This window comes from Lygodium microphyllum, chromosome 5, assembly GCF_053477565.2.
Source record: "Lygodium microphyllum isolate KBCC chromosome 5, Lygodium_microphyllum_v1.1.10, whole genome shotgun sequence".
Taxonomy (NCBI): domain Eukaryota; kingdom Viridiplantae; phylum Streptophyta; class Polypodiopsida; order Schizaeales; family Lygodiaceae; genus Lygodium; species Lygodium microphyllum.
Genome location: NC_141139.1, coordinates 147,395,463 through 147,406,314, shown reverse-complemented (window position 1 = coordinate 147,406,314; position 10,852 = coordinate 147,395,463). Strand labels below are relative to the sequence as shown.

General features: G+C 38.0%; 1 protein-coding gene across 2 annotated transcripts; it reads left to right on the top strand.

The window, feature by feature from the left end:
• The first annotated feature begins 4,771 nt into the window (after positions 1–4,771).
• On the top strand, positions 4,772–6,249 carry LOC148036507 (uncharacterized). Of its 2 annotated transcripts, none has more exons than XM_087679150.1 (4): positions 4,772–4,910; positions 5,012–5,091; positions 5,585–5,737; positions 5,837–6,249. In XM_087679150.1, the coding sequence occupies exons 1-4, from the start codon at positions 4,873–4,875 to the stop codon at positions 6,244–6,246; spliced, it is 681 nt and encodes a 226-aa protein (XP_087535276.1). In that variant the 5' UTR covers positions 4,772–4,872; the 3' UTR covers positions 6,247–6,249. The 2 variants fall into 2 exon arrangements, with proteins under 2 accessions (XP_087535276.1, XP_087535277.1); XM_087679151.1 differs by having other exon boundaries at positions 4,791–4,910; positions 5,016–5,091.
• The last annotated feature ends 4,603 nt before the right edge of the window (positions 6,250–10,852 follow it).

Genomic DNA, 10,852 nt, shown 5'->3' with positions numbered 1-10,852 from the left:
CATTGCAACACACACTTTTCCTAATCCTTTCGTGTGGGTGACAGCCACTCTAGTGGGTTTATTCTAGTCTCTACAGCATTCTAGATGTGTAATTTGAGGGGGTAGTAGGTTTAATCAGTTAGTTTGGGTCTCTATTGAGACATGCAGCTGAGTGTCAATGACTACAGTTGTTTTCTAGAATATTAAGTCACGATTCATGTGAGTTTGGTGGCCCTATGAGCCATTCTACATGCCTGAAGGCCTACAAGGTGTCATCTAGCTTTGGGCTTAGGTTCTACCTACTCTAGGGTGGGTCCAATTTGCCAAAATCTGGATTCTACATAGTTTGTTTGAGTGACAGTGTCCGAGTGTCTAACTCAGATTTTGAGTGGCCTGAGTGAGTGGACGCTTGGCCATCCGAGGCTGAATGTTTGAGCACTCTAGTGGACTATTTTCAAAGTTTGAATTTTTGTCGTTCAAGGCCAATGTCGATAATCTAAGACTAAGTGTCTTATGCAAGGTTGAGCCTATAACTCGAACCAGTATGGTTTATCCGAGCAGACTGAGGCCTCAAATTGTCTAAGTGGTAGCAAGACTCAAACGACTATGACTTCGTCTGAGCGTGGTACCAAAAGTTCTAGAACGGTCAAAATTGAGTCTCACATGCACCTTGATCAATCTCTCAACTATAATCCTGGGAGCAATCATCCAATATGAAAGCATACTCAGAGCTTACCTGTAGGGCTTGAAGGCATGGTGGTGAAGATTGCCCAAGCACAAAATGGTTTCTAGCCCTATAGCTCTCTCTCTCTCTCTCTCTCTCCTAGCTCTCTTCCTTAACTAAAATAGCAAATGAGCTCTCTTCCTACCCTCTTGGCATTTTAAACCTCTCTTTTCTTAGTCTTTTACCTCCCCCTTCTCTCTCTTTGCCATCTTAATGCCTTGAAGCTCTCTTTTTTCCTTGTTTTGGACCTACTATTATAGCATAAACCCTACTGTGTGTTTCTTTGTTTTCCTTGTTTTTTCCTTACCTAAGTGCATTCAAATCACAAGCTACTGCTTATTAATCCAACTTACTTACCTAAATTCAAAAAACCAAAAAATTACTTGCAAAGAAGATCGAATACCTTTTCAACTCCCTCTCTTCCTACCTATCTCAAGCACCAATTCACGGAAAATCCTACTTCAATGCTCAATTTGGAGCATGCAAGCACTTAAAGCTTGAATCTATTGGTCTCAACAATGGAACCAAAATGTGGGAGCTCTCGCTCAACTGCCAAGACCCATGGACCACTTATTGCTTTAAGCGTTTCAAGCCAAGTGCAATGGCTACCTCTCACATAGCCATGCGCACTCTCACATCGATATGTGTAGTGAGCTTACCTCTATGCTCGATCGAGTTGCCTCCTCCCTCAAATACTCTAGTAGGTCCTTGATGAGGGGCTGAGAGAATAGTTATTGCAAGATATTGAGATTATGAGAAAAAGGAAAGAAATTAATTGGGTTTGGGTGGTAGATCTTAAGGTTTAGCTAGAGGAGAAAAAGGCAAGGACAACAACTCTCACTAGAGAGTTAGCAAAAACACATCAAACTTATGTGAAAATAAAAGTAGCCTTCATCGGGCTACAAGCTATAATCAGAATGAGTTTGACTATTATTGTCAATCAAGTTGAAGAGAGAGCCAACAGAGCTTCATTAGCGGAATATGGACTCAAAAAGAGCCTCCTAAGAAATTGATTAGGAATCCTTAATCTTGGATTAGTCCCTCTTCAATGGTCATCATTGCATGCCTTTTTGTCCCTTGGCTTCCCTATATTGCTAGTCTCCACCCACTTTTGATGATGGACCCTACCTAGAAAGGAGGGGATCTCCCTTTCTTTTTACCCTAGTAACTAACCCTTTTCATCCTCCAAGTTGGGACCACCACTCTTCCAAAAGTGACATAGTAGCAACTCAGATTTATTTTTGCCCCAAAAAATGACTTATATAAAATTTCACAAAATTAGGTTTATTTTTCTTAAAAGACACCTAATCACATTGCAAGTTGAAATACTCATTTTCTATAAACTTTGTTGCATTAAGGGCCCTCTATATCAGCTCATCCTCTAAGAAGGGATCACCATACTTGAGAAAGTGCCACATCAGTAACTCGGATTTATTTTTGTCCCAAAAATTGAAATATAGTTTTTTTTTGTCAAAAGGAACCCAATCATATTGCAAGCTAAAATACTCATTTTCTGTACACTTTTTTGCAATAAAGGTCCTTAAAATTAGCTCATATTTGTTAATACCTATACATGTGATACTTGGGCCCCTATAGAGGTAATTACATATCTACTTTATGCTCCACCACTACTTCTAATTGCCACATTAGCAAGGCAGACTAATTTTGACCCCAAAAAGTGTCTTTTTCTCTCCTTTCTTAAAACATGGTCTTTTCCATCTCTAGTGGTGCTTAACCATATTATATATGCATCGAAGCATTTTTCATGCTCTCTTTTGCCCTCTGGTCATTCCAAATCAGTATTATCTCATGAAAAATTATTCTACTCCATTTCCTCTCCTACTCTAATGGAACCACTTAGGGACATAAGCAATTGTAAGATAAAGGTGGATTTGCATGTTAGTATAGATGAAGAGTATACTATTACAAAGTCCCCTTATAGCAAGCATGGGCTACATGCAACAACTAATTCCCAATATCGTTTAGAGGAGAAGAAAAATATTGATCTTTGGGTGGATGGTTCCTTGTATCCTAATGATCTTAACACTAGGCTAAATCCACCTTTCAATTCCAGTTCTTTGTTGGACATTTGTCAGGGGATGGTGAGAATGGTATACTAGATTATTGCAAAAGCTTAGATCGCAATATTCATATGCATCAATATTATCAATCGATGTTATATAGTAATCATCAATCTTTGTTACAATCCTAGGGTTCTTCAAATGTGTTGCAAAAATCCCTACAAGATCAACAAATCAAAGTGCAAAAGCTTGAAGAAGAATTAAAGCAATATAAAGACAAGGGATAAAACATGGTAACAGACACACAAAGAAATTCAACCTTGGAGGAGGAGAATGCTTCATTGAAATCGCTTTTGGAGTAAATGGAGAAGGATAAGAACATTGCAAAAGCAATGCTTCAAAGGTGCACACAAACTCCCATGGGTTATAAGGAAAGAAAACATTGATTACTTCCAATGCTATCACTATCCTTCTGAAGACACTAAAGTGTATGTTTAATCGTGACATTAAGGCTTCATCATTGTTGAGGTAAATATCCAAACGGACTAGAAAACATCATGCCTAACTTATGACATAGCATAGAAAATATCAATGAGTGAAATGAAGGTGAAGAGATTCCTAATAAGCAATATGACTGGCAAGCCACCAAAGTTAAAGTGGGACCCATCGTAATGAGGGAGGTGCCTCTATCGATGAGGAAGGTGGAAACAATGATGATGGGGGAAACACTGACAATAACGTCAATAGGCTCCAAGACAACTTAGAATGGCCAAAGGCTAGTGGAGATGCAACTGAGGGGCACTCAAGAAGTGGTAAGGGCCCCATGTGATGCCCCAAGATAAAAACAAAGCGAACTAGAAAACTTCCTCCTCCTCCTCTGGTACCTCTCCTTTCCACTCCCATCCCCTTCTGAGCAACCCCCCACTTGAGCCCCAAGGCCAAGTTTAACAAGCACAAGCACAACAACCGTGGTAAGGCCTAGCGAGACGAGTTCGAGGCCAAAGGATAAAGCAAAGGAAGAACTATCACCTAGCAGCTCTTAGGGAGATTCGCAAGTACTAGAAGAGCACAGACCTACTGATCAAGAAAGTGCCCTTTGAACGCTTAGTGAAGAAAATCCTTCACTCTTATGAATATGAATTTTATATGCAAGGGATTGTAGTGGAGGCTATCCACAAAGTTGTAGAAGGATGCCTTGTCACCCTTTTTAAGGACATTTATCTCTATGAAATTCATGCCAAGTAGATGACCATCATCCAAAGAGACAATTCTCCATGTATTTAAGATCCTATGGCAAGATCAAATGACTAATATTGACACTATTGCCAATTTTTTTGAGTATATTGTTGTCCCAAAGCAAGATGATAATGGTTTACATGGTTGATTCTATAATACAATGATTACTTTTGGTTTCTCAATTTCCATGCTTAAATGTGACCAAATGTGTTTTCTATCAAACGAAATGAGATAAAAATATGAAATATTTGATGTATACATGATTATTACAAAGGCTTTGAAGTTCTTCCTATCCAAATGGTCTTTAAAACAATGTTTGCATGTTTCCTTAAGTTTTATCATATTAGTTTAGAAGAACTACTTTATGATCCATAAGGCATAATAAGGTATATTAGGGAACAATTGCTTTAATTTGATTGATAAGGTGGGTGGCCATAAGTTGTTTCATGATCACAAATTGAATTTCCTTATGTTGGGATTCAACCACAGGGGAAAACTTTAGGTATTGTATCAGTTATCATGTTTGGCAGTGGGCTCATGAGATCTCTTTGTGCTAATAGTAGGAGGCAACCTTTTTCTTAGAGGAGAAGAAACGATTAAATAAAGTGTGATGTTGCATGTATATTACTTTTATCTTACTTTCATCATTGCAATTGAAGACTAAATTTTAATTTGCAATAAGAAATTCTAAGGAGTGTAAGAAAAGCATGCAAAGGCCCATGCTCTTGTGGTGATTGAACTTCCAAGGAAAGGATGAGGCTTATTTTAGTGAAAGACTCTTGGCCTACATTCTCTTTTAAAGTTGTTGAGACTAAAACATACATTGCCACATTATAAATAAGCCTTTTGACAATATCTTCTTCAATATGGTAATGTAGGATCTTAGCATTTGGTTGGCCTAATATATTTTGTATGATCCTTGGTCTATTTCCAACAAGGAGATGGCAGAGGTAATTAAGTCAAATATGTTTCGAATACCTTAATATCTTGAATAGACAACTAAGCACACCACAGTCAATCTTAATATCCATGGTTTTTCCTTTGAATGAAGCAAGTCCCTTGAACTGCAAGTGCATATGAATTGTCCAGGATGCGAACGTAAGATACGAAGGGCAATATTTGATGTGAAAGGTATGAATTAGATGGGTAGTTGTATCTTTTTTCTTATGATAATATGAACAGTGCCATGGGTAGAATGCCTCCTTAATATTCCTTTGTGTCTTTTTGATGGTATGGAATTTGTCATTGTTGTGATGGACATAAGCTTAATGCACCTTGCTTGTTTGTTCCTAATAATAATTCAATGCACCTTGCTTGTTTGGTCCTAATAAGCTGTGACTTTGCTTTTTATGTGTATGTGAGAGATATAAAGTTGAGTGCTTTGCTTGGTTGGTTCTTCCCGAGAATCAAGGTAGGTATGGATTCACTGCTTGCTTTTGGTGCTTTGATTTCTGAATGGGAAGGAATGTGAAAGACTCTTAATAAGTTTAAATGTTTTTGCCTGTTCACTGTGTTTACTCCTCCATTGAAAGAACCGAGTAAACGGCGCACTGGCAATACTGAGTAATTCTGAGAGGTCTCGACATTGTTTTCGGCTTTTTCTTTTAATCTTTCGTGGGTGCAGGTATACAATCCATAGGCATTGACAGGGAGCAGCAGAAGATGACGATAGTGGGGTATAACGTGGACAGATACGAGGTGGTAGAGAGGCTGAGAAGGGCCGGGAGGAAGGCCCAACTGTGGACGCCGCCGACGCCGCCATTTCCTCTTGCGGAAGGTACCGACGCCACCGCCACCATGTACCCTTTTACCTATTCATAGAAGGTAATTTCGAACCTGCTCACGATGGACTGATGATAATGGGGTAGTCCCGCAGATCCTGCACCCGGGAGCACTTTGCACGAGCATCCATACACGTACGGACCGGAGCCGCAGTACGCAAGGCTCTACCACCACAACTACGGCGCGCAGCCAATCAGCGTGGCCCACGTGGAAAGCGCCAGTATGTACGGCCACTACGGTAGCACACCAGCACCCCCGCCGCTGCCTGCGCATCAGCACTATGCTCATCGTCAGAGTTTGTTGAACTACGATGTAAATAGTTATGGGCAGCCGTATAACGATACGTCGGAGAGCTACGGCTACAGTAGCGCTGGGCCGCCATGCTGTTATAACGCTGCATGTCATCACCATCACCATCATCATCATCATCATCATCATCATCAGGACGGACTACTGGCAGAGATGCTGAGCGAAGAGCATCCAAACGCTTGCTCTGTGATGTAATGATGGAGATCGTCTCTCTCAGTCATGTATAACACACACATCAGTCGATTAATTGAGAAATTGAAGTGATAATTATCGTCTTTTATGCCTGCTTTTGGTGAAAAGCTTTGTGTAATTGGTTTAATTTGACTAAAGAGCCATCGATTCAATCAATCATTTCGTGCCCAAAAAAGATCAGTGACGGAAAACAGGTGAACGAATGATAATAACCTGTGCAACGTATTCTGTTGGAGCATACGACTCCTCTTCTTTTGGGAGGCGCCCTCTCCAATTCTCACAAGAAGATTTAGACAAATTCTCACAATAATTGTCACATTGTGAATTGTAACGATTTGCAAGGGGACCCCATACCTAGCTACTTGTTGTTGGGCCCCCTACCCCCAATCAACTAGCACAAGACGTTTCATATAAATTCTTATTATACTTCCCACATTGTGAACTATGACAACATCATGAGCTCTTGCAAGGGAGGGACCACATAACTGGTCAGATGTGTTTGGGGACAACAAGCGGATGTCATCCCCCACTCCAGGCAAATAGGCTCCTACTTGCAACCACACTTAGCTAGGTATGCAATGCCTCTCAAGCAAAAGCTCATGATCTTGAACATTGTAGGGGAAAATGAGGAAAAAGAGTTGTTTTTCGACATGAGAAAATGTTGAAAACTTCTTATGTATAGCACATCTACCTTTTTCAACCACAAGAACCTCGAGAGTCATTGACAATATACAATCTTTTTGGAACTTTTTTCTCAAAATCTTATATTTACTCTCAAGAATCCTATTTAGGGTCAGTTGCTCAAGATTTATGATCAAGTATGCAAATAAGTTCAAGCCAATGGAATTCTTCCAATCAAGCCTCTTATTCGAAGGGTTGTACTACTTTTTCACTTGGAAGACCTTAGAGAAACTTCACTTTTCACTTGAAATATAATGTGTTTATAGTTGTCCTAGAAGAGTAAAGTCCACTCTCAAGGATATTGTAGCCTTCAAATTCTAGCTATGGTTCTTATGGTGGTAAATGTGTGTTCTAGCAAAGTTTTAAATATGATCTTGAAACAAATCACAATGCTCAAGAGTCTTGTAAGTTTTAAGTTATGAATAGTCAAGTGTGCAAACAAGTTCAAAATGGATTTTCAATCTCAAAATATCCTTTCTACGAATTTATGAAAGTTTATATTCTTATCACGAAAATTCCTCAAAACGGGGTAATGGAGTGAAGCCTTTGAAGCTTTAAGCAAAATCCTATTATGTGACATGTTATATTAGAAAACTCTTACTACTTGATCCTCATATTAGTACCATGGATGATAATGGTGTGGCTAATACTTGCCAATTGGCTATTACTTTACTCTTGTACTTCACATAACATTGTTGCAAACCTTTTGGGTGACTTGCATATTTCTCTTGAGGAGATTCCCTAAGATTCTTTATAAGATGGTAGAAAATGTGTTAAATTTTTGAAATTGGTCAAAAATCGACATACCTAATTTGATAATAGATAACATTTAAGTTCTTTTTAAAATGATCTATTTTTTATAATTTTGTAAAGTTTCAAATTTGTATTCTCTACATATATAAGATTTTAGATTGCTTAAATCCTAAATATATGCTCATATATGGGTTATGTCATAGGAGCTCATCATTTATTTTTCTCTAAACTATAAATATTTTTAAGGTTGCCATGTGATACCACTATTGCATTAATCATTCTCATAAATAGTTTAAAAAGACTTCTACAAAATGGTATATCCTAGCCATGCCATTTCTAATGATTGAGGAATTATGAAAATATTAGGAGGTTCTACCAAAGGAGTTTCTTGAGAACTTAAATATGTAAAATCATTTTGCATGTATAGGGATATTGTGCTACAATTTAGGCAACCTTAGAAATGGTCTTCAAGAATAAATAAGATATTCTGTTGGTTTCCAACTCACTTTTGAGGCTTACTAGAAGCATATTAAACATCAAGACTTTTTAGCTCACAAGATCCAAGGTCACTTTCAACAACATCTTTCTCAATCTCCACTTCTGTCCTTTCTAAGGCTCTCTCTTTCTCCATAGAGAATCCATTCTCATCATTTAAGGATTTCACATCAAGAATATGTGAGTCAACCTCACCAACCAACTCACCAAGACTTACCAACAACTTATCTAGTCCTTGATTAGGAGAACTTTCACAAGATGGCTCATTAACATTACCCTCATTAAAAAGTTACAAACACCTCATGGATTCTCTCTTGATCTCCTCCTATATATTTTCATTATAAGATAGGAGACATCTTGGCTCGAATCTATCTCAGTCATCGTAGATTCATCATCTTTCTCATCCTCTCTTCCAAAACTTGTAGTGTCCTCATGCTCATTCACAACTTCTTCAATATGCTTCCATGTTGATATGTCAAACTTAGTAGTCCTCGTCAATCATAGATAGTGATTGTGCCTTTGCCCTAGTCTTGAATAGCACCTAGCTCTCTGAGTCATGATCTTTCTAGAATTAGAGAATGGCCCCATTCTAGTTGGCATCACATGACAATTAATCAAGTCACGGATACATAATGTACTTTGACTTCAATGTCTTGTATGACTCCTAAACACTTGATTCAAGCCTTATTAGCCAACCTCAATTGAAATCATGAACCTTGATTCATTTGGATCCCAAATTTATCAATACAAGGTTGTGTGATGATACACACATGTCCCTCCATGAATATAAGCTTCTCGTATAACTTCTCAGCACTCAAGATCCTCACTATTCCTTTCTTGTTCTCTTTGGCCTTAGGTTAGACCAACCTCTTCCACTCTCTCCTCATCTTAGGATGACATAGCTTTGTAAGTTGAGAAAAATAGATGTTGGCTCCTAGGGAGTCCACCTATAAGAAATCATCTATATAACATGCGTTCAAAGGATATTAAGAAATACCCTTAAATCTTTACATGCTATAAGGCCTTAAAATTATCCCTTTTACTTTACTAAACTTAGAATTTTTTAAATATTGTAATTTAAAAACCACTTTTGTAAATATAATCCTGTAAGTTTTACTAAATATAATACCCTTTCTTTTGAACTCACGTGGTATCTTACATATTCTATAAGGTGGACTCCCTGTGTGTTGGCTCTTCCTCCAAGCAAAAGAGATGTTGGCTTCTCTTCCAAGCATATCTCTTTGTATGTCATAACCCTCCTCACCTTGGCATAAAGGGGTGTAATCGACATGGTAGTGCCTCCCAAGAGCTCTAGCACTAGTCTCATCTTGCTTTGGATTCTCTTTGGTCTTACCTTTTTAAGCTCAACATAATCTTCTCTCTTAGGTCTCCATCTCTTACCAACCTTGTTGGCTTTTGGCTCATCCCTCTCTACTTCTCTCCTTCTCTTAGTAGCAAGAGCTACATCCACCCTTTTATTGAAAGGAATAATGCAATTCAATATACTTTTCTCTTTCTCCTCATTTGTAGGACCTCTAGAAGTTGAAGGGTCATGTATCTCAATCCCATAGTCATTTTCTCTATTTGGCAAGTCTTGTAAGAAGCCGGGAAGAAGTTATTTTTAGTGTAGAAATAATAATATTACCATATCACAATGACATAAGTATAAAAGGGAGAGACATGTAAATTTTCACATCTTTTTGGAACATTAATACATTATTGCCTCTCACTTCACCTCCTTGTTCACAGCTTCTACGATTTCTTCTCTTTCAGTATTTCTCTCTCATTTTCTAGTCTTTCTCTCTCCTCATCACTCTCTTTCTCTCTCTTTTGTAGTTCTTCTTCTCTCATTATAGCAAGCTTCTCTCTTCTCTTTCCTCTCCTTGACAAGTGGTATCAGAGCATTGGTCTTTGATCCAATTTTCTCCTCTCTTTCTTCATATTTAGTCCAAATTTTCATCATAAAAACCAAATTTAGACAAGTGCTACAGGTAAAAGACGACATGGACATTTGGGAAAGTTAGTATATATATATATCCTCTACATCACATGCATTCAAGGCCTATTTGTAAATATCCTTATCTGTGAATTTTCTCTAAATAAAACATAATCCTTTTCTATTCAATGTGTAAATAACCCTTTTATATTACACCCTTTTGTATGGTGAAAATTTATAAAAATGGTATTTTGAAAATACATTATTTTGAACCCACGTGACGCACACATATATTCATGAGTAACTTACTCGAGCATGGACAGTGACTAGCAGTGGCTTGCAGGACATCTACAATTGGAAGAAGACTAAATCTATAGATCTTTGGGATAGATATGGTGGTGGATGGACAAAATAGCATGTCATCATCAAATTTTCATGTAATGCAATTTTAAGGATAACATGGTCAAATAGGAGTTAACTGGACTTGGAAGAGAAACAAACTCTGGTTACTTTTTAGAAAAGAGCTTCTTCTTCTTCATGTGTGAGTTCTCCATGGAACCTTCAGCCCTTCAATCTCGTCTTTCTCCATGAATCTTAATTCTCTTCAAGAATGGATAGTATAGGAAGCTTCCTAGGATCAAACTCTACATGTTGCATACCATTTTGATCAGCTAGGATGATGCCATGTGGAGTAGACAACAGCTCAAAATTTGCACTAATTTTTTCAGCATCTTCGTCATGATT

Bases quoted from the DNA above. Each gene is read 5' to 3' on its own strand.
- LOC148036507 (XM_087679150.1), top strand. From the start codon at position 4,873: ATGATCCTTGGTCTATTTCCAACAAGGAGATGGCAGAG. The intron at 5,092-5,584 runs GTATGAATTAGA...TCGTGGGTGCAG, and splicing joins GGCAATATTTGATGTGAAAG to GTATACAATCCATAGGCATT. The intron at 5,738-5,836 runs GTACCGACGCCA...GTAGTCCCGCAG, and splicing joins GCCATTTCCTCTTGCGGAAG to ATCCTGCACCCGGGAGCACT.